This window comes from Triturus cristatus, chromosome 2_2 (assembly GCF_964204655.1).
Source record: "Triturus cristatus chromosome 2_2, aTriCri1.1, whole genome shotgun sequence".
NCBI classification, from domain to species: Eukaryota; Metazoa; Chordata; class Amphibia; order Caudata; family Salamandridae; genus Triturus; species Triturus cristatus.
The window spans coordinates 669,501,489-669,526,201 of record NC_140582.1 but is presented as its reverse complement, the minus strand read 5'-3'; the positions used below and the strand labels follow the sequence as shown (position 1 = coordinate 669,526,201).

General features: G+C 45.1%; 1 protein-coding gene across 4 annotated transcripts in view; it reads right to left on the bottom strand.

Annotated features, from left to right (window-relative positions):
• WDR17 (WD repeat domain 17) overlaps nt 1-24,713 on the bottom strand; it is a 1,003,384-nt gene that overhangs the window by 190,386 nt on the left and 788,285 nt on the right. For all 4 annotated transcript variants that reach the window (XR_014978161.1, XM_085641859.1, XM_085641857.1 and 1 more), the window contains one exon: nt 2,566-2,677. Coding sequence is in view for 3 of the 4 variants with exons in the window: in XM_085641859.1 (XP_085497985.1) it covers nt 2,566-2,677 (112 nt within the window). In the remaining variant the exon portion in view is untranslated. The remainder of the gene's footprint in view (nt 1-2,565; nt 2,678-24,713) is intronic.

Sequence of the window (24,713 nt, the reverse complement as noted above, 5' to 3'; positions counted from 1 at the left end):
TGACTCTGCCTTGCTGCTGCATGCACAGCAGTGCTTGTAAGTTGTTTGGTTATTCACATTCAAGGTCTTGCTGTTTTCCTGAGCGATTGTTTTTGTTTAGTGTACTGTGGAAGGCCTTGTGAGAGTTTCATCAAGACAGAGGCTGGAAGAAGTGCGAATGGAGGAAGAGACTTGAGAGCTCCTTACTGCCATGAGGATGCTTGCTTGGAACTTGGCCAGTTCTGGTAAAATTATTCTGGCGGTGGGAGGAGGTCTTTCACAAATCTTCTAGTATGTTTAAAGCTGAGGGTTGCAGGCTGGGAGTTTGGGAGTTTGGATTCCGAGCGAGGGCAGACGTGTCTATCTCGGATTGAACCTTGATTGCTGAGCTCTGATCCCCGGCTGTGTGAAGACTTCCCCCGGCCAGAAGTGGGCAGTGTATGCATCAGGTGATGTATTGAGTTTTGTGGGTATTGCCATTGTGATGTGAGCCAGTGGCTTTGATCGTTTGAGGTGCTTTCTTTGTGGTGTGGGAGGTGCACATCCAGAGTGATCCTCTACTGTATATATATATATATATTATATATGTATATATCTTTCTGATCTCTTGCAGGACATCCAGTGTATCTTATCTTATATCAGTTATTGCTTGTTTATTAATCAGTATTATAGTTTGCTCAGTTATTGATTCATGCCTTTAGATTATAAGTTTGCTACATATATTTGAATCTTATGCATTTGGTATCTAAGATAGCCTTTGTTAAGAGAGTATTATTTAATAAACCCCAAGTCTTCTTCTAAAAGTGATAGTCTTTGCATTTTGTTAAATAAAACCCTTTTTCAAAAGGTGCTGTTTGTTTTGTGTTGAAGTCTTGCTATGCCAGGGGTGGTAAGACATGCTCAAAGTGTTTATTATTCAAAGGTGCAGTGGTATATTTGCCTCCCAGGTGGGAGTGCAGGGATTGGATGTGGCTTATTGGTGAGAAGCCACATTCAAAACAGAACAAGGGCCCACCCACCCTGCTTGTTCAAATACCACATTGCAGTGGTTTTGTCCACCTGCCATTGGACTTTTAAAGCCAACTTGATATCTTGTGATCCAACATGTTTATTTACAACTTCCTATCATGCAAATGAGTGCCCCTCTCCATGAAAAGAATAATCACTACTATTATCTCTGGTAACTGGGGGTTACACCGGGCCCTATTCACAGAACTAACTTAAGACAAAATCCTAAACTTACTACCATTTTGGAATTCACAGAAGGCACTTACTCATTTCGGTATTCACAGAAGTTAGGAGTCCTAACTTTAGGACTCCTAAATGCCTTCTGTGAATACCGAAAGTCTTAAAGTTAAAAATGTTCTCAGTTTATGAGTCCTAAAGTTAGGACTCCTAAATGTCTTATGTGAATACCGAAAGTCTTAAAGTTAGGATTTTTCTCAGTTTAGCAGTCCTAAAGTTAGGAGTCCTAACTTTACTACTCCTAATTGCTTAAGGGAGACCATATGTGCCCTCTGTTACATCCCCCCAGTGAGAATATGCCAATCCTGTTCAAAACTATAAAGCCTGCAAGTGTTGCAATTTCACAGAGGACGACACCCACCCACAATGGGGTCCCACTTGTAAGTTTCTTGTTCCCCCATCCCCCATATAGATAATGAAAGAAGTTGGTCTCCCCCATGGACCCTTTCGCAATGGCGAAGGCTGTATCTGACCATTAAACTATACTTCCCTGTATTTAATTAAAGGAAGACTATGCAGTTTGGGCAGAGATTGCCGCATGGTAAAGTATATGCAAAATGTAAAAAAAAAGATTTGCCTAAAAAATAAATATTAAAAATAGAACAAATGCTACAGCACCATTACATTAATTTTGAATTCAAACTATAATTAATGGAAATATATAGAAATAGATTACATTTTTTTTGTAGTGTAAACGTACTCAAAAGTGTAAGTTACCTTTGTGAAACAAGCACAGCGTTTTTTTGAATAAAACTATATGTAATTTGTAAATCTCTGTGGTAAGTGTGAGTTAATTTATTTGGTTCCACAAAACCAAACAAGTATTAAAGAAGACAAATTAACTTTTGAAGGGTATTTTGACACTACACTGGATTACTGAGAAAAAGTTTTTTTGGAGTACAAAATTATTAACCTCGGAGGAAGCCTTAAGGGTGTTTGTTAAGCCTATGACATAGCATGTGGGAGTTGGTAAAATCATAACTTTTACCACAGGTAGGAGGGAACTAAAGAATGACACATTCACATTAAGAGAAGGTCCAAATTACATCAGGTATAAGAGATTCAGTCAGGATACAATTTCAAAATGTTCACACTATAACAGTGAAGCAGAATCCAATGCCTCATATAAAATCAACAGCATTTTAACCCCAGACAGGAGAGAACTAAATGAAACATGCCCATTAAGAGAAGGTGCAAATGATATCAAGCATAAGAGATCCAAACAGGATACAATTTCAAAAATTTTACACTGTAAAAATGAAGCAGAATACAATGCCTCCAATAAAATTGACATAAGGTTTATAAAGGTTTCTACTTGAGGAAAAAATCTATTAAACCTACTTTAGTGTGTAGATCATTGATCTCCCCAGTTGAACCGGGATAGAAAGCACATAGCTTTACTAACAGCAACTCATTGTTTGGAATCATCAAGAGAAGGTCGGCAGCCAACTCCCTGTGTAAAAGGAAAGGAAATATGTCAGTGCATAGTGCAACAATACCTTAGAGCCTTTTCAAACTGAATGCTGAAAATTAGGGTCCTCAAAATTACCTGTTATCAGTCTATAACAAAAGAGTTCTCCCTTGGAAAGAATATCATACCCTGTGTTCAAGATATCCCTATATACTTCTGATTCCGAGTATGCAAGTTGATTTTGACCCATATATAATGATTTTGGTCATATACTATTAAAGAAGCCTGCGAGGATAGGATACATTCTTTTATATGAATTATTACTCTTTCTGGAGAAAATTCAAATGAACTGTAAATGTATTTTGCATGGATTTACAGTTGCTTCACAGCAGTGTGTGTGTGCACTAGAATTTCTATGGCAAGCAGAAGGGTGTTTGGTTAGTTTATCTTTTTTTTAATCTAACATAACATGTGCTTGTAAAGCATGTGTTTACACAGAAGGGTATCTTGGCACTGAATAACAGATGTTTATTGTTACCCAACTCAATGGTACTCATTTTATTGACCTCAGAAGGATGAAAGGCTGAGTGGACCCGCTGGGATTTGAACCTGTAACCATGAAGACAAAGACAGGCCCCTCCAGGGGACACATGGGCGCCAGGATGCCCGTAGGGTTACAGTAGCGCTCTACAAATGCTATAAATAAATAAATAAACATTAGTCCACTAAGCCACCAGACCCATACTAGAAGGTCTGCTCCATGATCCATGTCTGTAAGGCTTTTCCAAATCTGAAGTGCTGGAATATGTCCTAATGTCTTCTGGCCTGGAGTTCGCGTATACCTGACTTTAGATCCCTGGCATCAGTCCTTGTCCATTCAATTGTAGCTAATTGGATACTATCTGGTGCTACTTGTAGCCATCGAGTGCCCTAAAGAATTCTGATTATAAAGACATTTAGAAAAGGTCTAGTTCAAGGCATTGGTTGGTCAGACATTTGCACTTCCCTTAACCTTTCTGAGAAGCCCTCAATTGAGAGGTTCATTCTTCGTTGCTGGAATATTAATCCTATGCATCCCTTATTGATCCCCATTGGTCCTCTGATTGGGAACGCAGCTGTATTTCATCTTTCATTAGGCTGCAATGTGTATTTATTATATTTGAATTATGTAGCCAGGCTAACATTGTATTGTCCTAATGATAATTATCCCATATATCTAGGGGATCGAAACGTTTTCGACTAAATCACTCTGACCCGCATGAATATGCAAAAATGTTCCTTTGGGTGCAGTAGTGTTTCCTTTAACAAGTGTGACTTTTTATTCTATAGAATCCTTGATGTCACACACCTGTTCTATTGCCTGTTTGCGCCCTGTAGGGGTACATCTCCCTAAAGAATCTATTTTAATTTTTATATAAATAAACAACTGATTGATCAAATTCTCCCTGTGCATTATTATTGTACAATTAGAGTATTATCCCCTTCATTCTTGCTTAGGGCCGCTTGTTCCTTATAGCTCTAATACTACCCTTGGTCCCTATGTATCCTTGGGATTTCCTTGTTTAGTCGTAACACTTTGTAAAAGTGGCATTCTCAAAAATGTAAATCAAAATCTGACTTTACCATTGAAGAGGACTTTTAATTACAACTCTTTAGACATCAAACTCAATCTGTCTACCTGGTCCCAATTGGAAGTTAAAGCTTATTAATGTAATAAGGTAAGTCCAATGTTATCTAATAGGAAAGGTAAGCCTTGCACTAGTGAAAAGTGAAACTTAAAAGTGCATGTCCAACATTTTAAATACACTGCATCCTGCCCTCTGGGCTGTCTAGCATCTACCCGAGGGGTGACTTACATGTATTAAAAAGGAAGGTTTGTTTGCCAGGTCAAAAAGGCAGTTTGAAATTGCACACACAGGCTGCAAGGGCAGGACTGAGATATGTTTAAAGGGCTGCTTAAGTGGGTGGCCCAATCAGTGCTGCAGGTCCCATAGTAGAATTTATTTTACAGACCCTGGGCACAAGTAGTGCCACCTTACTAGGGACTTACAAGTAAATAAGTAAATTAAATATGCCAATTGGGTATAAGCCAATCTTACCATGTTTTAAGGAGAGAGAACAAGAACTTTAGCACTGGTTAGCAACGGTAAAGTGTGCAGAGTCCTAAGGCCAACATAAATAAATTCTCAGAAAAATAGGAGGACTGGAGGCAAAAAGTTTGGGGTTGACTCTGTAAAAAGGACCATTTTCCAGAGACATTGAATAGACATAGGTTATGGGAAAAGAGCCATGAGGGCCACCCAACTTCCATGTTGTGGGAATGAGTGGTAATACACAGCTGATAGCAAACGTTGACAATGCTGCACTCCCTAAAGGATTCTAAGCAGAAGTACCTTCTAATTTTACTGTGGCCCTGTTGGGACAGAAAGGTCTTCCGCATTGTCAAAATGTACACCCCTGCCCAGAGTGCCAAACTGTATTGTTGTCTGAATCCCTAATGCTGATATTTGTATTCATAGGTGAACACAAAACATATGTGTGTGTCTTGACATCAGCGTCTTTCATGGATTGTGGTCTTGTTGGACCGGGAGGGCTGCCTAAAGCTCTATCCTCATAGTGGTGGAAGGCTACCGCCTTCACCACGAGTTAAGCAGCATGAGCGCAGTGTTGGCAGTATATTGTGTAGTGATCAGTAGTAGTGAACAAGACCTTTTTGCCCTGTGTCAATGGAGTGAGGTGCTCACCCACCTTTTAAAAGGTTCCGCTGTTGTATGCTTAACTCATCCTTGGCCTGCATTAGGTAAGTTGGGAAGTGCTGAGCAGTGCAGGATTACCGGCTCTGCATTAGTTGTATGTGTGCCTGGGAAGGGTGCAGTGTAAATATGGAGCAGTACTGTGCCATTCATCTGTGGTTAGTACATGTACTGGTAGAAACAAAGTATGTAGAGAGGAATACATTACCTCAGAATTTTAGTGCTGTGCAGTGCATGTGTGCATAAAGCATGTGCTGAGTGTATGTGTGCTCGCAAAGAGTACAATTTTTAGGGTGGAGTGTTGTACGGCACAGACATAGTGAGCATGTGTGCTGGCAGTGTGTGTGTGTGTATGTAAAGAGCACATCCTGGTTAAATGTTGAAAACCTTCAGTGCTCAACAGTGCACACAGACTGAGTGTGAGTGCTGGATGCACAGGTATATGTAAAAGTACAATGCACAAAGGAACTGTGCTGTGCTAAAAGTGTGTTGTGAAGGTACACTGAGTGAGTGTGCCTGCAATGATACATTGTACCAATCAATCAATCTATCATGAAATTTGTAAAGTGCACTACTCACCCATGAGGGTCTCAAGGTGCTGGGGGGGGCGTGCTGCTACTGCTCGAAGAGCCAGGTCTTGAGTAGTCTCCTGAAGGTTAGTATGTCCCGGGTCTGTTGTAGGAGGATGGGGAGGGTGATCCAGGTCTTGACGGCGAGGTGGGAGAACGATCTGCCGTTGGAGGTCGCTCGTCAGATGCGGGGGATGGTAGCGAGGGCATGGTCGGCGGAGCGGAGCTGGAGGTTCGGGGTGTAGAAGGTGAGTCGTCTGTTGAGGTATGCTGGTCCGGTGTCATGGAGTGCCTTGTGAGCGTGGGTGAGGAGCTTGAAGGTGATCCTCTTGTTGACGGGAAACCAGTGCAGGTCTCTCAGGTGGGGTGTGATGTGGCTGTGTCGAGGGATGTCGAGGATCAGGTGGGCAGAGGCGTTCTGTATGCGTTGCAGTCGTTTCAGCAGTTTGGCCGGGGCTCCCACGTAAAGGGCGTTTCCGTAGTCCAGCCTGCTGCTGACGAGGGCCTGGGTGACCGTTCTTCTTGTGTCAGTTGGGAACTACCTGCAGATCTTCCCGAGCATGCAGAGGGTGTTGAAGCAGGAGGATGAGACGGCATTGACTTGCTTCGTCATGGACAGCGTTGAGTCGAGGATGAACCCCAGGTTGCGTGCATGGTTGGTGGGTGTTGGTGCTGCTCCCAGGGCGGTCGGCCATCAGGAGTTGTCCCAGGCTGAGGGGGTGGAGCCGAGGATGAGGGCCTCCGTCTTGTCCGAGTTCAGCTTCAGCTGGCCTGCGTTCCATTTTGGCAAGCCCAGGCCTGTCTGGTAAAGACAGGAGGAGGAGAGGAATTACCCAGACAGATTTGTGTTTTGCTGCATTCCTGTGAGCTACGTGGGGACACACAGGAGGTGAAAGGAAGAGACTACCTTTACATTTCAAAAGACTGCTCTTTGCTTCGGTGATAGATCACAAGGAAGGGACCTGGATGCAACTCAGGAAGGAAGATGGGGATAAGAGAATCATAAAGAGTAGGGCTGAGGGCTGGGATTAACATTTTGATGCATATATCACTATGGCTGCCATCCAGGAGTGAACGCTGGTCACTCTCTTCAATTGTGTTGTGGACAACCTGCTTTGGGGTCATGCCTGCTATGGAAGACCTCTTTCATGAAGGGAGATGGGGAGACGAGTTGGCCTAATGGCTAGAGCGCTCTCCCTCGGACCTGGGGAACTGGGTTCAAGTCTCGGTAATGACGCTGAACATCCTGTGATTCTGGGCAAATCACTTAATCTCCCCGTGCCTAACAAAGAATGAATGTGTGTCCTAATGTAACGTAACTGGTGGTATGTAAAGCGCTCTGATACCTGATTGGATTCGGGTCAAGTTCGCGCTATATAAAAATCAGCAAAAAAAAAAAAAGGTGGAAAGGAGAAGTGCCCACTTCAAAAGAAGCAGAACCTCAACATAAAACTTCAAAGACCAATACCCTAAATCACATTTAGTATCTGGAACAGAACTATATAAAGGGGAGGTTGAGTCCCCAAAAACTTGTCATCTGCCCAGCATCCAGATGGGCTGTGTGAGAAGGGGAAACTCTGCAAGACTTCTGGCTGTGATCAGGACTGGGGGCCAAGGCCTCCCAGTCTCCTGCTGGTTGAGAGACATGACCCAGGGAAATCGAGACCACCTGCCCTGGAGCCTGGAGAACCAGTGTTTGCCTGCTTGCCAAGACTATTGTGCCCTGTGAAGAAGAGGAGATCACTGGAGGGAGCAAGGTCCAGTGGGGAGCCCTACCATGAGAACTCCCTATGCGAGATGTGAGGATTGGGTTGAGCATCGATTCGGCCTTCACCCGTGTCCAAGATTGTTTTTGACGACCCAAGTATGCCAGGAGAGGGCCGCCATAGACTGAGCCATGAGGTGAGCACCATATGGGTCTTGCTATGCCCATACCGCATTAGCGCAGTGACCCTGTATTCGAGATGGGTCACGGGTAAAGTAACATTTCAAGGAGGGCCAAGACTTATGACCATTTGGGCAGGGGTGCTGAGGCAGGAAGAGTCTGACCCTGTATCTCCAAATACTGCTGCAACCCAGTATGCCAGCAGAGGCCCCCAGTACCAGTGCTGCCAAAGAATTTGCGCTGCCACCTGAAGGAGAGGCTGCGATCTGTGGGTTGCACCTGCACTGCTAGGGGAACTGCTCCCCTGCTCACCACTGAGGACTGCCGTGGATGGCAGTGAACAGAAGCGCTAGCTCCAGTCCAGCTGAAGAAAGGATTTCTTCCCCCCACATTGAGCAAAGTCAACTTACTGCATCTTCATGAGCAGAGAGCTGCTCTGCGAGATCTCCAGCAGTGCCGCTCAGGGGAGAGAGTTTGCTTCTGGGTGCTGCAGTGTGGGCCACAAGCAACATTATTATTATTATTAGGGAGGTTTATAAAGCGCTTGGTTACGCTAGAAGCGTGTCCCCGCGCTACAGCTGAGAGACTCAGAGCAGTAGTGAGGAGTAGGCACGACTATTTTGAAAAAAGGTGAGTTTTTAAATTCTTCCGGAAGCTGGATTCCGAGGGGTCTAGGCGGAGGTTAAGAGGCAGGGCGTTCCAGCGCTTCGCTGCCAAATGGCGAAAAGAGCGTCCACCCATACGAGCCTTTCTGACCCTAGGGACCACAAGTAGACCTCCATAAGAAGAGCGCAGAGCGCGAGAAGGTACATACTTGATAACAAGGTTCAGGAGTGGTCTAGGAGCTTTCCGAGCAAGAATGCGATGGCAGGTACAGAGGGCTTTAAATTCCACTCTGCTTCTCACTGGCAGCCAGTGGAGAGTGTGAAGGGCAGCTTTCGAATCCGATCTATTAGGAGTTTTAAGGATGAGGCGGGCTGCCGCGTTCTGTAATACCTGGAGGCGGTTTATTGCCTTACAGGTGGCTCCTAAGTACAAAAGGTTGCCATAGTCTAGGCGCGATGTCACGAGGGCATGTACCAGCGTTCTCCGGGCGGACATAGGAAGGAGAGCAAGGACCTTGCGTAAGATTTTTAGAACGCTAAAGCAGACACCCGCCACTCGGTTTATTTGGGGTCCAAAAGACAGGTCAGCATCGAGCCATACGCCCAGGTTTTTAACTTCCTGACGGGGCATAGGTGCCTGCCCTAAGCCTGGGGGCCACCATGCCGACGACCAGGCGGAAGGACTCCCCCCCACCACGAGTACCTCGGTCTTGTTGCCATTTAATTTCAGGCAATTAGTGGACATCCAGGTTGCAAGATCTTGCATGCAAGCTCTGAAACTGTCCATAGCAAGTCCGGGCGCTCGAGAGAGGGAGATAACCAACTGTGTGTCATCGGCATAATGACACGATTTCCAATCCATGACTCGTGGCAATTGAAGCCACTGGAGAGACATAAAGATTAAATAAAGTTGGGCTCAGGGATGATCCCTGGGGAACGCCCTGTCCCAAACCTATGTCTCTAGAGTAGTGATCACCCAGGCGGACTTGGAAGCTTCTCCCAGTCAGGAACGATTGGATCCATTGAAGTGCAGCCTCAGATATTCCTCCGTTATTCAAACACTGTAGCAAGTTGGCATGAGCAACAGTGTCAAATGCTGCACTCAGGTCCAGTAGGATGAGGGCCATGGTGTGACCCTCATCCGCCCCCTGACGTAGGGATTCCACCGCCGTCAGTAATGCAGATTCTGTAGAGTGACGGGGACGAAAACCGAATTGGGTATCGTGTAATAATGTGGCTTTTTCAACAAAATCCATCAGTTGTAGATTGACCGTTTTTTCGGCTACTTTGGCTAAGTATGGTAGGAGAGAAATTGGCCGCAGGTTCTCAAGTTTCTCAAAACTAATGGTAGGTTTCTTCCTTAAAGGTAGGACCACCGCCTTTTTCCAGTCTTTAGGTACTGTCATGGTACTAAAAGACACGTCTAGTAGATGTCTGATGTAGGGTTCTAATACCACCAGACTATCCGCTAGACGTTTAGGTGTGGTAGGGTCCCGTGGAGAACCCGACCTCACAGATCTACAAATTATTAGGAAATCTTCTGGGGGCGGGACGAAAAAATGGGTCAGTCTGTGTCTATCTCCCCATTCCCTGGGGCTTTCGACAAATTCTGTCCCAGTTATAGGCTGCGTTGGGAACGCTGAATAGATTTTGTCTATTTTTTCTGAAAAGAAATCTGCAATTTTATTGCATGATTCGGGGGAACAATCAACTGGGGCATTGATTGATTTTCCGCTCGAAAGAGTTTTGTAGAGTGAAAACAGCTCTTTCGTTGAGTTACCAGCTTCACTGATTCTAGACGCATAGTATGCTGCTTTGGATTTCCTGATTTGACCATGGTAAAGTCGTCTGTTAGTCAAGTAGGTGGCTCTAGATTCTTTGGAGAAAGTCCTGCGCCAATCTCTTTCGGCTCTTTTCAGTGTGGTTTTCATGGTTCTTAATTCCACGTTGAACCATGGGGCAGTTTTTTGAACACGACCCCCGGATTTGGCTTTTTGAAGAGGAGCTGTAAAGTCCAGTGCCTCAGAGATGCGATTGCAAAGATTAGTGTTAGCTGTGTCGGCGTCCTCCCCCCCCGGGCTCCCCCCCTTAGTCAGTGCCTCGCAGAATTTAGGCTGGGAGAAAGTAGCCCAATTCCGCCTAAGATGATACAATAATGTTGGCTGCGGGGGTGTGCTTCCAGGAATACGAATGGAGAAAGGGACTAGATAGTGATCCGACCAGGGGATGGGAATAGGGGTTTTAGCTTCTATTTCCCCCCAGTTTACAAATATGGGATCCAGCAGGTGACCCAACTGATGTGTCGGACCACTAACAATTTGATTCAGTTGGAGGGCACCTAAAGCCTGACTGAAATTCTTACTGGCGCGATCTAAGGGGTTATTGAGGTGTAAGTTAAGGTCTCCGAGTACCAAGAATTTATCATTGCGTAAAGCAGTCTCCATAATGCCTTCAACCAGACTTTCCTCAAACTTGGCTATAGGGCCTGGGGGTCTGTAGATTAGCATGCCCTTTATCGTATGGCTATTAGTCACTTTAATAGTGAAACTCCCTGCCTCACAATCCAGGGTGGGAGAACTGTCCAATTGGCATTGTAAGCTTTCTCGAGTTACAATTGCAATGCCCCCTCCTCTGCCTATGGGTCTGTCCTGTCTGTGTATTGTATATCCTACTGGAAGTGCCTCAAGGGCATCAGATGTAGACTCATTGTCTAACCACGTTTCTGTTAGGAATACAAGGTCCCAGTTCTTTTCAGTGAGTAAGTCATATAGATCTAACTTGTGTTTCCTTAATGAGCGTACATTAAGCAGTCCGCAGTGCATGATGTAGTCCTTACTGTTCGTATTCCTACCAAGATCATAGGAGAAGTGGCAGTGTTCGCAGCCTATGTTGTCTTCTGCTCGGAGTTTATGCTTGCAAGAAACATTCACATTACGGCGTAAGGCAAGTAATTCCTGCTTACTCCACCGTATGTGATTGTGATTGTGAACATACCCTCTCCAAACTGAGTAGGGCTCAAGGGAGCACACTTGAAGGTGCCCGCTGCATCGCTGAACTCTTCTGTGGTCCGAGAGTGGGTATGATGTGAACTGGACCAGTTGGGCCCTGGTGAAACTCCCTGCTAACAGTGCTGCAGCACCATAGACTATTTTGGCTAAGTTCCAAAAGGGTAAAAACTGAGAACTCTTGAGCATGGCTAATAGTTTGTATTCCAGCCCGACGGGGGATTATGTTGTTCCATTTGAATGTCACATTCCTTTGCCTGTATGAAGTTAGAAATAAAATACTACTTTTTCTTTTAAAAGCAAGTAGTTGGCTGTCCATTGATTTATTGTTTGTACTGTTTGCAGTTTGAATCATGAGTCGTGTTAATTGACCTGTATCTACATCTCCCAACAGGAGACTTGACTGCTCAACCACAGCTACCACTGAGAGTCCAGTGCAGAAGGAATACTTGGCCCAGTTGAGCGGGATCCATAGTAGGTCAGGCCCTGGGACATCAGGAGTAAAAGGCCTCAACCAAGGGGTTCTGACAATTGGCAGCAAGTAGGGAGGCGCCTAATGTTTAGGTGCCAAGGATACAGAGGTGGCATTGTCCATTCCCAATTTGCACCAGTACTGCAATAAGTCCAGATTTTCTTTTCTGCTGACAAAGGCGATATATACAAGCAATGGAGAACACAGGTTTGGGAATTGACCTCAGCACTACGCCCATAGATCAGATGAAGGATTTATGTAGGGACAGAAGGTGGGGGATTCCTTGAAGCAGGGACAGATAGCTAGGTCCTTGCTAATTTCATTTGCAATACTGGGTGAAATGGAGGAAGCTGTAGTTGACTTTGGGGAGGGAATCATGGTAGGAACCCATGAAGAGAGTGATGTGGACCAAGACACTCACTACCTTTAGTTTCTAGAATATCTCAGGTGTGCACCCCGTCTCAAATTTCTAGGGCACCACCGTTCCCAATTCCAGGAGTAAACCACTTTGGTCGTTTAAGACTCGCAGAGACCCTGAGCTTGCACTTGGCACTTCAGAAAGCTAATGCTGAGGAAGATGATAAAGCCAGAGAGTTCGAGAGGGAGAAGCTAAGACTAGCTTACCAGGAACAAGAGGAGAGGAGGAGGTAGAAGCAGGAGCAATGGGCCTAGGAAGAGAAACTAAGCGAGTGAGAGAGAGCGAGAGAAAGCGAGACAGAGAGAGAGAGAGAGAGAGAGAGAGAGAGAGAGAGAGAGAGAGAGAGAGAGAAGAAACAGAAAGGTGGGGAAACAGAGAGAGTAGGAGGATAAACAGAAGAAAAAGAAAGTGAGCTGGAAATTGACAGAATATCCCTTGAAAGAGAGAAATGTAGGATGGCAGCAATGACAACTCCACCTGGGATAAGTGACTCTACTTCCAATTCAGGGCAGGATGTGGCCAAGATTCCAAAAGATCTTTTGCATGTGTATGTGGAAAGTCAGGATATTTTGGAATGATTTGTGAGCCCTAATGTCGCTTGTAAAGTGCAGGGCTTAAATGAGGTGTCTAAAACAGCTGCCTTAATGAGGCGAATGCCATCAGAAGGGACATGGGTGTGGTATCTTGGTGTTAGTGCTGTTCATGTCATCCACTGCTTCTCCAGTGGAACACTGTGGATATGATGTAATGTGGAATGTTAGAATCTGGATACCACAGTTGGAGATGGGCTGAGCGCCTTGCTGGCTGCTCCTGGTGGGGCTGATCTTCTGCTGAATACTACTGAACCTACATCTTGTAACCAACTTGAATAAATCTACTTTAAACTACATTCTGGATGTGGACTTGATTACCACATTTTATTGGCGACGAGTTGAACCTAAGAACCTGCTTCTGCTACCTCTGAGGACATCTAGAGTACCTACTCTCTACCTCAATCTACTCTTGTATCAACTGCTGCACCTACTTATCAACTGGCAACACATCAGCCCCACCAGTGACCTCCCACCGGTACCCCTCATTGCAATAGCGCCAGTTCCTGTTTCTACGCAGCTCAAGTCTACTCATTATCTCAAAAGGTCTGTTATTGCTGTTCCTACAGTGTCCCAAAAAATTTGTTCATGCTGTTCCTACAGTTTGTCTCAACACTGCCTACGTGTAGAGATGATCCTACGCTACAACAAATGTCTACAGAGCCTCAAGTCAACACTAGGATTGGGGATACCCTCTTACCAACGTCCATTTATTTGGTCCAGTTTGTCCTCTCATACTACAGGTATAGAGACCCTACACTCATCATGCACAAAAGTCGTTTGTCTGCTGTGAATGACGGAGAGCTCTGGACTTAGTACAGAGTTTCAGGACAAGCATTTTGGTTGGCTGTCTGTCGTTGGGTGGCAGCACTTGTTAAGGGCATTACTACTGCAGTATTACGATGGGCAATGTCAGGTGAGACTTATCATTTTTTTTTTACTTTGATTTTTGGTCATTTTTTTGACCTGATGTTTCCAGTGTCAACCACCGCTTTTAAATTTGAAGTTGTTGGGACACGAGCCCTCGTCGGCGCGCGGTGTCTCACCTGCATTGTGGTGATGTGCTGTTGCCTCGAGACTCCTCCGGTCCATTTATTTGCTTTATCCAGCCTGCTTTGCCAACCACGTTTTGTTCATTCAACAAAGTTCTAGTGAAACTCAATGTCATTTGGGGACAATGCAAGGAGTACGTCATCATCGCTTAATTTTTGCGTAGAAGCCTGGTGTAGCGGTATGGAACTCCAAAAGACTGTCAGCTGTCTAGCCGACACCGCGCTTTCCCGTTTTATTCGTCACATGTACCTAATAACGTACGCATACTGATACTGGCCATCTACAAACTGTACTTTTCGTCGGAATTCAAGGGATTCCTCAGGTGAGATCCTACCTGTGTCATTTTGGACTTCACACGCTGCAGTTTCGTATGTCACATATTCGTTTTGAATTTCATCTTTTTCTGCAACTTTGACATTTTCTCCATCACTAATGACATGTCTCCATCTGATGTGCCATTGCCACCTTTTCTGGGTTTACAGGGTCTACATGTTACTTGACATGACTGTTTTCTTTACAGGTTTGATATCTGGGTGCGCAATTTGGGGTGTGCTCCGCTTATACTAGTCGAGTGAGGGATCGCTCACCACCCTGGTTAAGCCTGTTTTATACATTGTGTTGTATAGGTCTTGAATCACTTCCCTATTACAGATCTAGTTTGATGGTGATATGTTGAACCTGTTCAGAGACGTACGCTAGGTTTTCAGTCTTTTTGTAGGTCTATTAACGGTACACAGGTGCTACGGAGCTGTTTTCTCTGCCCTGTGGTATAATGCCATCTAGTGACATGTTGGGAAAATTAATGGAATTTATTCCTACTGCTTGTCTGTTTTTATACATGAAGTTCAATGTTGGCAAGTCTGTATCTGTTAGCTCCATGTTCAGTGCCTCATTGTTCTGTACTGATATGCCAATTTTGAAGGTCTACATTCTTTTTTTTTACAGCTTAAAGAGTTTTGTTCCATTTACATATTACACTGTTTCACCCTATTCTTCAATGCACGATGTCTCTTGACCTCTCCGTGGGGTGTGTCTGACCTCTCCGTGAGGTGTGTCTTTTGGGTCTCACCCTTCTCATGTGCATACACATTGACCGCCAATCGAGGTACAACCCCTTACGTTGTCATTCTACATAGGGTGTCATGACGATTTCCGTCACAGCATGGGGTACACAACGTTTACCTCCTTACGAGGTGCTTTTACTCCTTGGTTTTTTTTAACTTACCTCACTAGTGCACAACGTTTCTTTCCCCACACGAGGTGTGTTCTTTAGGTTGTTTTCGCCCATTGTTACAGTGTACAGTGTCTCTCCTCATGTACAAGAGGTGTTGTGTGGACTATTGTCCCACTCACTCATGCACTAATGACCTCTCCGCGAGGTGTGTTATGGGTTTATTTCCCAGTTTAAAGTGCATATCAGTTGACCTCCAGTCGAGGTGCGTCCGTACTTGGACATCACATTACATGCCTTATGCCTTCACTGCAGTGCACGTTTTACCTTTCCTAAGGTGTCTAGTGTTGGTTATGTTTTTTTTTTTAACAGTGCACAATATTCAGATCTTCTCTCGAGGTCATTCCTGCACACGCTTATTATTACCCTTACTGGGTGCATAGTATGAGTTTTTCTTGTCCTTTTTCTGGCGTGCAGGGTTTCAGTACACTGGGTGTTAGGTGTATTCTCTACGAATTGCTTCTTGTTTTCGGAGACTGTTTCACCCAGTGCTGTTAATATTTTATTATCTGAATATTTTTCTAATACAGGGAAACATGAGTAATCTTTTGTATTTCTCTTCTTCTCTGTGATTGTATTTCTCTTCTTCTCTGCCAACTTGTTTCTTCCTGATGTTGATTGCTCTCTCGAATACTTACCTGGCCAGTTGGTGTACAGACAGTACTCATTGATGGTTTCTTTTCCTTTTCTTTATTTCTTCCTTTATTAAAAAGGAGGATGGGAAACAGGTTATGTTTTTCTGTTTCTTTAATATTTGTTTTGTTGTTTCCTTTCTCTCTACCCTTACTGTGTTTCTCTCTAGTACTCTCCTCTCTATTTCGTTCTTCTTGCTTCTACATCTGATTCTATATTTCTCTTTTCTGTTTTCCTTCTGGAAGAAAGGAGGATATGTGGTATCTTGGTGTTAGTGCTGTTCATGTCATCCACTGCTTCTCCAGTGGAACACTGTGGATATGATGAAATGTGGAATGTTAGAATCTGGATACCACAGTTGGAGATGGGCTGAGCGCCTTGCTGGCTGCTCCTGGTGGGGCTGATCTTCTGCTTAATACTACTGAACCTACATATTATAACCAACTTGAATTAATCTACTTTAAACTACATTCTGTATGTAGACTTGATTACCACAATGGGTCATTGGGAAGATGCCTGTGGAAGAATGGATGATCTATGAGCACATGAAGAAAGCTCTCATTAGGAGATTTCAGCTGAAGCCAGTTCAATGCCTGCAGAGATTCCGTGACTGCAAGAGAGTGGACGGAGTTCCGTTTAAGACTTGGATTCATGGTGTATTGCTTGATTGGAATGAGTGGGTAAGAGTGATGGAGACCAAGGATTTTAAGTCCCTTAACCAGTTGATGATGACAGAGTGACTCAAGGAGTAGTGCTCTACCCTACTTAGGCAACACCTGTGTGATCTGACCGAGAGGGATCCAATAAAACTTGCAGTGTTAGCTGATACGTGGTTGGCTAACAGCGTTCCCAGAGGGCTAGAACAGCATGGTTCTAAGCCAAATAGGGAGAAGAACTCTCCACAATAAGCCAAAGGGGAAGAAGAACTCTCCAAAGACTTGTTTCAAACCAGAGGGTAAGGGCCAGGGTAATTGTCATGGGACTCAAAGACGGTCAATGAAGCATTGTAATGGTAATGGTTTGTCTGGGAAGGAGCATCATGAGAAGGGAAGGCAAGGAAGCCCTTCTAAGTCCAAGGTTGGGCCTTGTTTTAAGGCAGTGGCAAAGGAGATCATCAATTCTGCTGTAGAGGGAGAGGAGGATGAGGCTCCTGAAGTGGACCATTTGCTGGAGTCTAGGTCCCTTCCAGAGCAGCAGGGTTTGTTAGCTGCTGGAGGGCCTACCTGGGAATATTTCTGCAAGGCGCAGGAGGAGTGCTCTACGCTTGTGGGACTTTAGCAGCAAGCCCAGGATCAGGTCATCAAAAGAGTGGTCAGGAAATACTATACTGGCTCGAAGGATTGTCTGCTATATAGTAAACCGGTAAATCCTGAGCCAGGTACTAGCAAGAGGCTAGTGGTTCCATTAGTGCACAGGAACTTCCTGTTCTCACTTGACCCTGAAATGCCAATAGCAGGACACTTAAGGATTCGAAAAACCCAGGATAAGTTGGACTCTATATTCTACTGGCCAGGCATTCGCAGAGATACAGAGAGGTTCCGTAGAGCCTGCCCAGTCTGCCAGATCAATGGTAAGACAGAGAGATTCCCAGAAAAGAGTAGGGATCAGTCTCTTTGAATTTCTGTATGGAGTAATGGTATGACCAGAAAACTACACTGACTGGTTCTCAAAAAGGTCAGGAGGTGTTGGTGCTAAAGCACGTTTGTCCCATGGTTTTAGAGGACAAATTATGGGGTCCACACAAGGTAGTTCAAAAAGTGTATGAGGTAAACTACTTGGTGGACACAGGTGGTACAACGGAACCCAAATGGGTATTCCATGTGAACAGGCTAAAGCCTTACCTCTGGAGAGACTACACAGTGAATGTCAGGGCTTTGACAAAGGAAGTTGTGGAAGAAGACAGTGAGCCTCTCCTTGACTTACTGCAGAGTGACATGAAGGATGGCACTGTAGAAGGGGTTCAGTTAGCCCCTGAGTTAATGCATGAGCAGCAGAGAGAACATAGGGAGGTGTTGGGATGATTTACCAACCTCGTCTCGTTGACTTCAGGGTTGACACCTGCCTGTGTGCATGAGATGGACATGGGTGACAGTCTGCCAGTGAAGGGCAGAATGTACAAAATGTCTGACCAGGTTCATGGATGCATTAAGGAATAGGTTGCCAAAACGATGGACCTGGGAGTCATTGAGAGACCACATAGTCCTTGGTCTAGTCCTGTGGTTCTAGTAACTTGCGGTTCTATGTGGACTACCGAGCCCTCAATGAAGTAACCAAGACCGATGCCCATCCAATTCTCAGAGTGGATGAGATTGCGGATCGGTTAGGTGCTGCAAAGTACTTGACCACCTTGGAGCTGATCAGTGGATACTGGCAGATCGCTTTTGTACCAAATGCTAAGGAGAAGACTCAATTTTCTCTGCCAGAGGGGCTGCATCAGTTTAAGGTGATGCCCTTTGGACTAAAGAATTCTCTTGCCACTTCTGAACGCCTGGTGAACCATGTTCGTGCAGGGTTGGAGGAGTTCTGTGTGGCCTACTTGGATTATATTGCGGTGTCCAGCAATTCATGGAAGGACTGCCTGAGGCAAATCTGACCATCGAGGCAACTAAGTGTCAAGTGGGGGCAGTTGTCTGTAGTTTACCTTGGGCATTAGGTGCAGAACAGGAAGATTTACCTGTTAAATGCCAAGATGCAACTTCCTACTCAGACTGAAGTGAGGGCCTTTTAGGACTCACTTGGTATTACCAAAAGTTTGTGGCCAACTATGGAAGTATAGTAGCCCCATTGACTGCTCTGACCTCTAGGAAGCAGCCCAGGAAGGGGATAGGGACTGCAGAGTGTCAAAAATCATTTAAGGAACTGAAGAAGACACTATGCAGAAAAGTACAAAGGTTGAAATAATGCATAAAACATACATTAAAATATAATTCTTAAGAAGGCGCCACTGGAAAAATAAGTTGGGCATGCAGTCTAGAAAAGTTAAACAACACATATGGGACAAAATGTTTTCCATGTCTGAATTAGCTAATTTGAGGACTTTCCCCTGGTTGCTTATATGGCACATGGTGTTAGATTCAATGGGCATGTGTACCCTAGATTGATGTAAAAATATACTGCTCCAGAGGTGTAACGTAAGTCCCAGCAGTCCCTGTGGAGCCTAAACCATTTGGGGGGCATTCAACCCAAGGCCAATGAATAGCTGTGCGGTACGAGAAGACTCAGAGGCCCCTCAACACAATGTGTCGGGGGCATTCTTTTTTATTACGCCACTGTACATGTAAGGCTTATTAATTTAACTTTCCATTGACCTTTTACATTTTGAAATGTCAGATGGATGGCACTGATGGCCTTGACTTAGACACTGCAAAAGGGTCGTATATGCCCAGTAACCTGGTACCAAATGTTTTAGATCATTGCATGAAGAAGTGAGACAAATTGTCTCCTCCTTGCAAAAGTGCCACATAGTGACCAGTCACTATGGGCCCGATTATGATGGTCGTCGATCAGAGCATAATCCGTACAATGGGGCAGTGCCTGCAGACGCACCGTCGTAGGGATTATGATGACCCTCTTTCCTCTGCCTTTACATGGTGGTCCAACTGTCATGTAAAGGCAGACTGAATAGGACTTTGGGGACCCCTAACAAGGCTCCTGTCCCCCGTGGACCTCCACTATGGGCTCAAGGGGGCACATGTGGTGCCCCCAAACATCCATGCACTTGTGCCAGGTACCACATGGTGCCTGGATGTTTGAGAACTGCCCTTTTCAGCCCTTTTCTAGGGCCGCAGCACAAGGCACAATGGAAAAGAGCAGTTTTCTGACTGTCTGCATGGCGGTTGCATTGTAATCAGGCAGGTGGACCGCAGACATGTAGTCGGTCAGACACCTGCCTGAAATGATGACCGCCATCATAATGAATCCCTATATGAGAACTGCCGGTTATCTGCAGCCTCTCCCTATTAAAAGGCAAGAAGTGGCAGTGTGGAACACTTGTTCTGTGATGGTGGTAGCCAGGAAAAATGTGTTTGCCTATGGTAGAGTCTGAACGAGAAGTGCGTGAAGGTTTTGAGGATCCTGATTGTATCAGTTTTTGCATAGATTGTGCAGTTTAATGGATTACCTTTGCCCAAGGAAAAGGTACATTTTTAAGCTTAGCTTTTTAAAGTTGTTCAGTGTACAGTGAAAAATGTTAGGAGAATATTTCCCTACACGCTTTTTGCAGAGTTCTATGCAGAATAACACTGCACAGAAAAAGAACCGAATTCTGCTATCTATATTTTATGCAGAACAAATCTGTTGGTCTTAAATATGGATATGTCATGATTCTTATGTTCAAGTGTTAAAACGAAACATTCACAGGTCCTAGGAAGTTGTATAGGTTTCTTTAAACCTTTCTTAAGGTTGCAATTTTTTTTTACCCTATGCACACTTCTAATCTGATAGTGGACTCAAATTTATGATCACTCTTTCCCCCTAAAGAGTTAAGCAAAAGTTTAAAAAATGACCTTATCCAGTTCCTGTGTTTCAGATAGAACTCACATTTCTATTTAGCTGGAGGTCAGGTGCCGCGGCCATCTCATCCAGGATGGCCATCACAAATAATGAAATGTGAAGGGAAGGAGGATGAAGACCCAAGAACAAGGCATTTCTCTACTTGTGGAAGGGCCTATATAAAGACGAGAACAACACACTAAAATACTCAAACAATATTCTACGTACCATGCGGTATTAAACTTAATGAACAAGTCACTCAAATTTGATAATGCCTTTTTTTCAGGTAGACACTATCTAACCCCATATTCCTCACCATGTGAATTTCCTCAGACGTTAGACTGGACCGGAAGGTTTTAATGGCAATTCCCTTGTGTGCTTATAGGAGGTCTTGTGCGGTACTACGTAGGATCCATATTGCTCTAGATTTGACGTTGGGGCTACTATATCCACACCACCTCAGCACACTGACATTAGTTTGTTCCTAATCTCTGTTTGTGCCATGGGACATGGAGCCTAAAGAAATCTGAATATGCTATTGTGCCCAACTTTACTTCTGGAATCTAATTAATGGACTGTATGAGTCCATTCTACAGAACAGGGAGGAGGGTGTGTTGATGAGGAATCTGCGGTTTGACACGTTTAGTTGGAGTCTCTACCAGAAAAGGCTTTACCGAAGGTAAGTAACTTTTTGTTCTGATAGAGACTTGTAACTGCATATTCCTCACCTTGTGAATAGATACCAAAGAAGCCCCTCCGTACGTGGTTGGTCTGTGGAATGACTCAGAGAAGGAAATGCTGAAAGACAGATCAGGCGAAGTGTCCTTTCCTCCCATCTGGCTATCCAGTCAATAGTACTTCATGACCAAGTGAAGCAATGCCCACATAGCAGCCTGGCAGATGTCCAAGACTGGAACACCAGCACTGTGGTAGCAGCATTCATTGTGGTGGAATGAGCATACTGGGGCTGTTTCTTGGCTAGCCCATATCAGAGCTCTATGCGTAAGACAATCCATCAGGAGATTGTTCTCCTTTGTACTGCTTTTCCCTTTTTTGGCTCCAGAGAAGTCCACAAAAAGTTAATCATCCAATCAATGATCTTTAGTCCAATCAATGTAAAATCTGAGGACTCTCTTAGGATCAGGATGGTGGCGGCACTCCTCTCCCTTGCAGCGAATAACAGCAGGCTATGGATTGACCTAAGTTGAAGAGCACGACTACCTATGGAAAGAAAGCTGCTTTTGTCTGAAGAGCCAGTTTGTCCAGAAAGAAAGATGTGTATGGCTGCTGCACAGAAAATACCTTGAGCTTTCTCACTCAACGAGCAGAGGTGATAGCAATAAGGAACACTGTTTTAATGGTTAGCAGACATAGAGAGTAGCTGTGCAGCGGTTCAAAAGGAGTGTACATCAAGTAGGCGGAAACCAAACTGAGGTGCCACTGTGGTATCAGAAAAAGGTCTGGGTGGCAACATGTGGACCAGCCCCTTCAAAAAACGTATCTCAACAGGTGATCTTACAAAGGCATAGCTAATTGGGAAACCATGGGAAAGCTGAAAGATAACCCTTAACTAGTGAGAGAGAAAACAATAAAATGCCAGGAAACCTAGCCTAAAAAGTATGAATGTCACAGGCGGAACACCAGTCAACAAACCTGTTGTGTTAATACAGTTTAGTGGATGCCTGGCTGCCAGGATGACACCAACTACTTTGGAAAAAAGATCAAAAGCCATCAACTGTCACTGCTCAGTCTCCTCACGTGGAGTTGCAGGCATTTCATGCTTGCCCTGCTGTTGTGACAGGAGGTCCTCCCAAAGTGGCAGCCGAATCAGAGGACATATGCTCATGGCCAGAAGTTGCATGCTCTCCTCAGCCCATCAGGTGCTACTACAATTACTTAAACCCGTTTTTTTTTATCTTTTACGATACACTTGGCAGGAGAGGTAGTGGCGAAAAGACATACAGGAGTACTGAGCCCAAGTTCAGGTGGAAGGCGCCTCTGAGGGAGAACCACCCTGGGAGCTCCGACTCACATAAGGTTGGACACTGTGTGATCTTTAAAGGGCAAACAGACTGAGCCAAGGTTCTCCCCATTGTTGGAAGATGCACTGTGCCACCTCCAAGTGAAGCTGCCATTCGTGATCTGCTAGGCAACTTTGTCTCAGTTTGTCTACCCTTGCGTTTATAGATCCTCCCAGGTGCAGAGCAATCCAGGAGATGCCCTGATCTTGCAGCTCACAGATGTAGGACTTCCTGGCACATGACCCATGACCCGATGCCGCACTATTTGTTGCAGTACCATATGGAGGGCCTGTTGTCGATGAGAAGGTGTGTCCTTTCCCCCCTGGTTAAAAGCAACGCCTTAAGTGGCAAGCAAATCATTTGCAATTCCTAAAAGTTGATATAGGCATGGCCTTGACCTCTCTTAGATGACATAGCCAAACCAACAACGATGCATCCGTCAGAAACGGTGGTACTGGGTAGGGTAGGGAGAGGTGTCTGCCACCAATTGCGCTCAAGCAGCCACCATGGCAGTCTCCTCCAACATCTGGATGGAATCTCAAAGGTTCTCATGGTGATGTGCCTCTAAGATTTCAGATCCCACTGCAGAGCCAGCATGCATGTGCCACCTGGCATGGTTCACAAGCAGGATTCAGGAGACCAAGAAGCCTGAGACTCGCTGGTACAGATACCCATGTCAGCGGGTGAAAGATATGGATCATAGCCTGAATGTCCTGGGCTCTTGAGGTAGAGGGAAGGCTTGGAAGAGCACCATATTCAGGAAAGGTGAAGGGGAGCCATTTTCAGGGAGTCTGGTGTCACTTCTGCATATTGATAGAAAAGCCCTATGATGTCAACAAGTCAGATACCGTCTGGAGAGGGTTTATGACTATTTGAGGCAAGCCCACCTTCAGCAACCAGTTGTTGAGGTATGGGAAGATTGGTATTCCCAACCTCCGCAGATGGGCTGCGACTATCACTTTTTTGAACAATCGAGGTGCACTGTTAAGATCAAAGGGGACACTGAGAATATAAAGTGCTCTTGGCATGCTTGAAACTGCAGGTAACGCCAGGGGGATGTGGAAATAGGTACCTTGCAGATCCAACGCCATGATCCAGACTTCTGCATCCAGGGCCAACAGAACTTTGGGCCAGGATTAAGATTTTGAACTTGTTCCTCTGAAGGAAGAACTTCAGCGAAAGACGATTTAGGATGGTGTGAAGACACCAGGGAATAATTTGAATAACAGGCAGTCTCTGATGCCAGCACCCTCTGTATAGCTCTCATGGCCAAGAGAGTCTGGACTTTACCTTGAAGTATGGACACGTGGTCCTCCAGAAGGTTTTGTGGTGTGGGTGGCTTATTCAGGGGATGTGACAAGAAGGTTAGAGAGTAACTGTGCTCCACAAGTTGAAGCATGCATTGATCAGAGGGTAGGTGAACGGTAATGCAACTACACACCGAGTAATTGTGTGCTGCCGACATATGATGGTGACATAAAGTGGTTTTGCAGCATGTGCAGCAGGAGGGGCTTGTGGTTTGGGTAGATCACTGCCTCTGAGGGCCTGGACACTGGAAGCCTGCTCCACTGCCTCTAAGTTGAAAATATTGAAAGGCCTGTTGTTGGTGTTGAGACACGTTCTGTCATTGCTTCTGTAGGCATTGCCTTCTGAAGCCTCTAAGGAAGCAAAACTGCTACAGGAACTACTGCATAGGTGGAGCAACCCAAAAGAGAGTGTGCAGTGGCTTTGGAATCCTTGAAACGTTCAAGGGATGAGTACGACTTGTCTTTGAAGAGATGGGTGCCATTGAGGGCAAGTCCATAAGTGACTGCTAAACGTCACTCAATAATCCGGTGGATTCAATCTAAGCTTGGCGACTAGGCATCATGCTAGTCCCGACTGCTCTACCCAGGCAATCAGTAGTGTTCAAGCCCGATCTGATGGAGAGACTCGTGGCGTCTTGGCCATCCCGGATGATGTGTTGAGGTGTTGGAGATTTGGCCATATATCATCTGGAACTGTGGGCAAGATGTCAGCACTATGTCCCATAATGCAAGGATGCACTTCCCCAGGAGGCATCTTGTAATGACGAACGTAAGGGCAAGGCTGGCAGAGGAGAACATCTGTTTGGCAAATGCCTCCATCATGAGCTGGTGTGGTAGTCGGAAACACATTCAGATGACTAGTGGAGGGCTGTACCACCAGGTTTTCTGGTGATGGGTGTTGAAGGAGGCTGGCCTGTGTTGCCTTGCAATTTGCCTATTGACTAAAGGGCAAGATCTTGGTTTTGCTCAGTGTGTTCATAAGGGCCTCATTTAATGGTAATAGAGACTTCTGGTTAGTCTGTCCCGGGTGACACACTTTTGTTAA